Genomic DNA, 5,441 nt, shown 5'->3' with positions numbered 1-5,441 from the left:
AGGCCCAGGAGAGGACTGCTCCCCACCCTCCACGGGCCGCCCGAGGCGCAGGAGAGGACTGCTCTCCCACCCTCCATGGCGCTGCCCACCGAGCGGCCAGTGCCCCTGCAGCCTATATTCCACTGGCCACATCCACATTCCCAACAACAGCTGGGCAGGCTCCTGCCTCCCGCTCAGTTAACGACTCAGGCAAAGCTGGACTAAGGTAGAAAAGGAAGCGACAGAGTTGTTCTCCTCTGGCCTCCAGAGCTAACCCTCCGTGTCCAGCCCAAGCTGGACTGAAGGAGTTGGGTAGAAAGGGCCCATGAAGGTACAATCAAAAAGATGCCCCAAAGACACGTATTGTAAAGGACTGTAAGAGACGGCCGTGAACTTGGTTCAGAGCTTCTCTGGCCTCTGTTCTACCTGCTGAGAAAGAAGAGATAGCAGGAAAAACAATGACTTTCTTAAGCATTTCAAACTATTTCCACGGGCTTAAGTCACAGCTATTCATTCTCTATTGCCATTTCCAGGCTACTCCATAAGGCTCCGACTGACTCCTACTGTGGCCACCCAACCCAGATGGGGAGATGGTTAACTCACCTGTGAGCAGCTCAGGCTTCTTCACAACCCAGTCAGCTGCCTGACACCCACAAGCATCTGGCCTCCTTCCTGCACCCACCTGGCCCATCCCAGGCCCTTGAGTGCCGCCCCACATAACGACCTGTCTGGGTCCCTTGCATGGACTGCCGTATCCTTAACTTCCAAAAACAGGCAAGCCACAAGCTACTTCTACCTCTGGCCTTTCCCTCCGGGTATGGACTCCCTGATACCCGACTCCATGCCAGAGGCTCCTGCTGCCTCTACAGTGAGTAATTCTTCTGGGGTTTGCATCAGCCTTGCACCAGGAGGAAGGCAGAGCATCCTACAAGAGCCAGGACCATCTTCAAAGAGGAATGGGTAGAGACCACAGACAAGATGGGGAAAACTCTTGGGGACAACTGGGGAAACAAAACACATCTTAAGTTTTCTGGGCCAAGAGTGAGAAGAGCACCATTTCCCTCTCCCAAATGATAGTATGACATCCTTACTATCTCCAAAACAAAGAAGAGATCTAAGACTTCTAAAGATGTAACTGGAAAGAATTTCTGAATGTGCTGTTGTGGCAGTGTTCAGATGTTAATCTCCATCAAAAATGTGTCTATCTCCCAGGGGAAGTTCAGAGCTACTAACTAACAAGAAGGACAGAGAAGCAGCAAAAGATAAAGCTGAGGGCAGTGTGCCAGCCCTCAGTTCCAGTGGCTCAGTCTTCAGCTTCTCCAGCATTAACTCTCAGTGGCAAAGCATTTGACACTGCTGGTCTGCCTTCCCAGCAACACTGCAGGTTTGAATATGGAAAGTGCCAGGCATCAACCTGAAAAATACGGTCAGAGCTATAGAATCGTATAAATACATACAGTTTAGAAAAATTCTGGGCTAGGGCACCCACACAGGCTAGGGGATAAAACATTCTATCACTAAGTGCAGCCACCTGCCACAGACAACATTTTGTAAGGGGAGGTGGGGAGGAGCGAGGTGGTGAATGGTGACAAAGTGGAGAGAGAAGACACATCAATCCCAGAACAGGGCAAATCAATCCAGGGCCGAGGATCTCGGAGGACCCAGAGGACAGCATTTTCATGACTGCCTAGGCAGGCTAAACCGACCATGGGTATGAGCACTGGAGCTCTAGCCTCTGCCCTCTGCTGAATGTTCGAGAAGCCTCCAGCAGGCTCGCTAAGAAATGTGGGGACCTGGGAGAACAGCAGAAGGGGGTTCCCCAAGGAAGACTGGGGGCCGGGCAGTGATGGGCGTACATCTGAGAGGGATTTGAAGGCTAGTTCTGCTAACCTTCTCAGACGGCTGGGAGTATCCACGAGGAAAGCAGAGCCCGGCATCCCAGGCGCGGAGAAAGAGCGGGGAAGCCGTAGGGTACAGAAGCCCGGGGACTGGGAGGGCAGCGCCCGGCGTCACCCAGAGGCCTGGATCTCCAGGCAGGAGCAGCGTGCCTGGAGGCGCAGAGGGAATCCGGGGTATTGGGGAGCTCCAAGAGAGAACAGGCTGGAGGGCTGTTCCCAGAGGGAACTCGGGACTCGCGGGTCGCGGTAACACGACTCCCGGGGCTGCCTCCTCGGCGAAGAGGGGAGACTGGGACTCGAGGCGTGGAGGGCTGGGGTCTGGAGTCGGGCAGCTGTGGGCGGGGCTCTCTCTCACCTGCGGAGCACCAGCAAAGTCAAGAACCCCAGCAGCACGAGTCCGAGCGCGCGGCCGGGCCTGCGACGCAGGTTCCACGTGGTCATCGCGCGTCCGCGGCGTTCTGGGACCAGCTCCCACTCCAGCCTGCGCTCAGCCGCGCGGGAGGCTCAACGCGGGGGCGGGGCCGCGTGCTGGTCGCCTGGGCAACCGGGCCGCCGCCCGCCGGGCCCGCCCGCGCTCATTGGCTGCGGCCCGAGGCCCCGCCCCGGCGCCGAGGGCCCAGAGTGGGTAGGGCGGGGCCTCGGCGGGCGCGGGCGGGCCGGGCGCCGGCTCCCCGCGGCCCCGCGCGGCCCGGAAGCTGTGCTCCTGCACGTGGGGCGCGAGCAGGTGCGGAGCGCTGGGCGCGCGTTGCGCGGCGCTTGCTCGCCCGTGGAACGCAGCGGTCGAGTAGTCCCCGCCGCGCTGCTGCGGCAAGCGTGTCGTAAAGGCGCCTGCAAAGCCAACGCAGCCTTTTAAAACAGTTCAAGTTTTGAAGAGAAAAAATTTTGAAGTAGTAGTGACTTATGTGAAAAGCCAGAACACTGTAGAATTTCCTTTAGACATATTTTATGGCTGCTTGTGTTTCATGTTTGAATAGCGGGGGGGAGGGGCCCGGGCGCGCACCAGAATGTTTTCCGCCTGTGGTCTCCACAAGTGTTACTCCGGTCCTGACTCCCAGCACTTTCAGTTTTTTATTTTAAAAAAGTCCAGATAAACGCCTCACATTTTAGGAAAGGACGAATAAAATACTTATTCTGCACAGAATTATGTCACAAGGATGTTGTGTAACATTTGGGCGAAACTTATGCTTTCTAACAATCACAAACCCAGCCCATCCCGAAAACAAAATTCAGATTTTACTGAAAGAAAATCTGAAACATTTTCTAGGGAGGCTGTCTTTTCAGAGTATCAAGGTTTCTGAAAATATCCCCCATTGCGTGTTCTTAAACCATTTCCATTTACAAGTTTTGACCTTGTAAAGCTGATAGGAAGAAAATGAGATTTTACTTCTTGGAACAAAGGCAGACTTTAGTGTGAAGGGTCCTTTTTCTCGCATTAAGCAAATATTTAGTCAAGTAGCAGAAGTTAAACCAAGGAAAGGCAAAAAGAAACAAATAAACTAGGGTCGGGGGAGCCGGCCACAAAGAGAGGATGGATGGGGGCTTTGCACAGCGCAGTTCTGACAGCTGGGCCAGGAACGGTCCTAGAGACCTGCAGAGAGCGCGCCGCCCTGCTCAGCACACTCTCCTAAATCAGAACCTTTTCTCCACTTTGTAACATATATCATTGCTTGATAGTTGTTAAGACTATAAAGAAAATATTTTTGGATAAAAGCTAGCCCATGAGGCATATGGAGAAAGTGTCAAAGGTTAACCCCCGTTTTTACCTGTGGAGGCCCGTGCTAGACACTCACCCCACGTTCACCCTTCACTGCTGGCAATATGGCTGAGCAGTGGTACAGTCTATTAAACATCAGGATATCCTCAAGTTACATAAACCACACCAGCATCTCCATACTCTTGTTCGGATATTAGTAAAAACTTGTCAACGTGGGCTATAAGAACTCTGAAATCCTTAGCCCATCCCAGTACCCCTTGCTTTTATTTATGGGAGAGAAATGCAATAACTCAGTGCTACAAAAACCATCATTACCCCTTAACCTTCTGGGAAGTGCAGAACTATCGACAAACCCTACTCACAGTTTAAGAACAATTTTACCTTATCTGAACTTAATGATGCCACGGAGAGTGCTACAAAGATAGCTCTAATCTGAGATGTCGGATCAGGAGCCAGGGCTTTGGATTTTTTAAATATTAGCAAGATACTCCTTTGAGATCTTAACCCAAAGCAGACAACTAAATACTCAAATCTCAGGGAACGGAAGCTCCAGTGAAATGAACCGGCCTAATGGTGAAGTAAACAAAGTGGTCTGGCAAAGCACACGGGATGGAAAGGAATCCCTGATATACGGAGTCAAAATCTTCACAGGCTGCCTTTCTAGTGTCAAGGGTTCTGGTTTAGAAAATAGAAGAAATGCTTTTTTAAGAAAAGGAAGTCCTGTTGATATCCTCAGGCCCACCACTCTAAGTCAGAACTCTAACAGACCCAGAGAGGATGGCTCCTTCCTTGAGCATTCATGTCTCGCACACGGTCACTGGGAAATAGAAATACACATGAGGAAGCGCAGGGGAGAGGAAAAGCTGCAGTCATTCGGAATAAGTACAGTGGAGACACTGGAGAAAAAGAATCGTATCAAACCAACCTCGTTGGCTGTTTTTATTTTTAACAGGTAACAAACAGGTTTATAGATGAGTTATTCATTCATTTATGTATTTTATTTTTGAGCACACTGTGCTAATGCCTTAAATATAGTGCATCTGAATTTTGAGAAAACATTCGGCAAAATCTCTCTTAAAGTCATGAGAACAAGATGCAAAATGTGGGTCCTGTGATAGTATATTCACTTGGGCTCCAGTGCCATAATATAACAACCTGCTCCTCGCTTCCTCCTCGTGGACAGACAACAGCCCTCCCCACCCACCCTCACCAGCTCCTTTGCTCAGGGTTACATGGGAAGGCCAGTTACAATGTCAAGTTGCCAAAGAGTCTTTAGCAAAGAAATTAAGAACATGTGGGAATTTCTGGGAATAAAGGAAGGCAATTTCATCCTAGACAAAACGAAAATAGAAAAGTCTCAGGAAGGAGATTTTGGCCTTGGAAAAAGAAAAAAAAACATACCCAAGTTAAGATAGGTAATCAAGGCTCCTGACGCAAAATGATGTGTCAGTGGGACTAGGAGAGGCCTGCGTGAGTTGGGAAAGGATGCACTGAACTTCATCGTTCGCCTTGGTGGTCCAAAAATACCACTTTTAAGCCTCAGTCTTTGGAAGGCTGAAAAGCTAAAGATCTAATTCAACAACGTTTTGTTCATTAAGAAGGAATCAACAAATGCATAATGACCACTATATGCTGAATACTGTTTTAGGTGCTTGGGATACGTCAGTGGACCAAACAAGATCCCTTCCCTTTGAAACTTATGTTCTAGCTGAGGAAGAAAGATAGCAAAACTTTACAAACGTAAGAGTATGTTCAAAGGTGATCAATTCCATAGCAGAAAAGAAAATAGATAAAGGAAGGGAGCTTGGGAGTGTGTGGGGAGGTGTGTGCACAGAAGAGGTCTTCCTGAG

The 5,441-nt window shown here is 50.1% G+C and overlaps 1 protein-coding gene across 6 annotated transcripts in view; it reads right to left on the bottom strand.

The window, feature by feature from the left end:
* Positions 1-2,362, bottom strand: part of LOC124225247 (beta-galactosidase-1-like protein 2) — a 46,465-nt gene extending 44,103 nt beyond the window's left edge. For 2 of the 6 annotated variants that reach the window (XM_046637793.1, XM_046637795.1), the window contains exons 1-2: positions 2,233-2,347; positions 1,870-2,027 (exon numbers count right to left, since the gene is read on the bottom strand). In XM_046637793.1, the coding sequence (XP_046493749.1) occupies positions 1,870-1,916 (47 nt within the window). In that variant the 5' untranslated portion in view covers positions 1,917-2,027; positions 2,233-2,347. Of the gene's footprint in view, positions 1-1,869; positions 2,028-2,232 lie in introns of all 6 variants that reach the window. The other 4 variants (XM_046637792.1, XM_046637796.1, XM_046637794.1 and 1 more) reach the window with 3 other exon arrangements.
* Between the last annotated feature and the right edge of the window lie 3,079 nt (positions 2,363-5,441).

The sequence above is a fragment of the Equus quagga genome, chromosome 14 (assembly GCF_021613505.1).
Source record: "Equus quagga isolate Etosha38 chromosome 14, UCLA_HA_Equagga_1.0, whole genome shotgun sequence".
NCBI lineage: Eukaryota > Metazoa > Chordata > Mammalia > Perissodactyla > Equidae > Equus > Equus quagga.
This window is presented reverse-complemented; position numbering and strand designations above follow the sequence as displayed.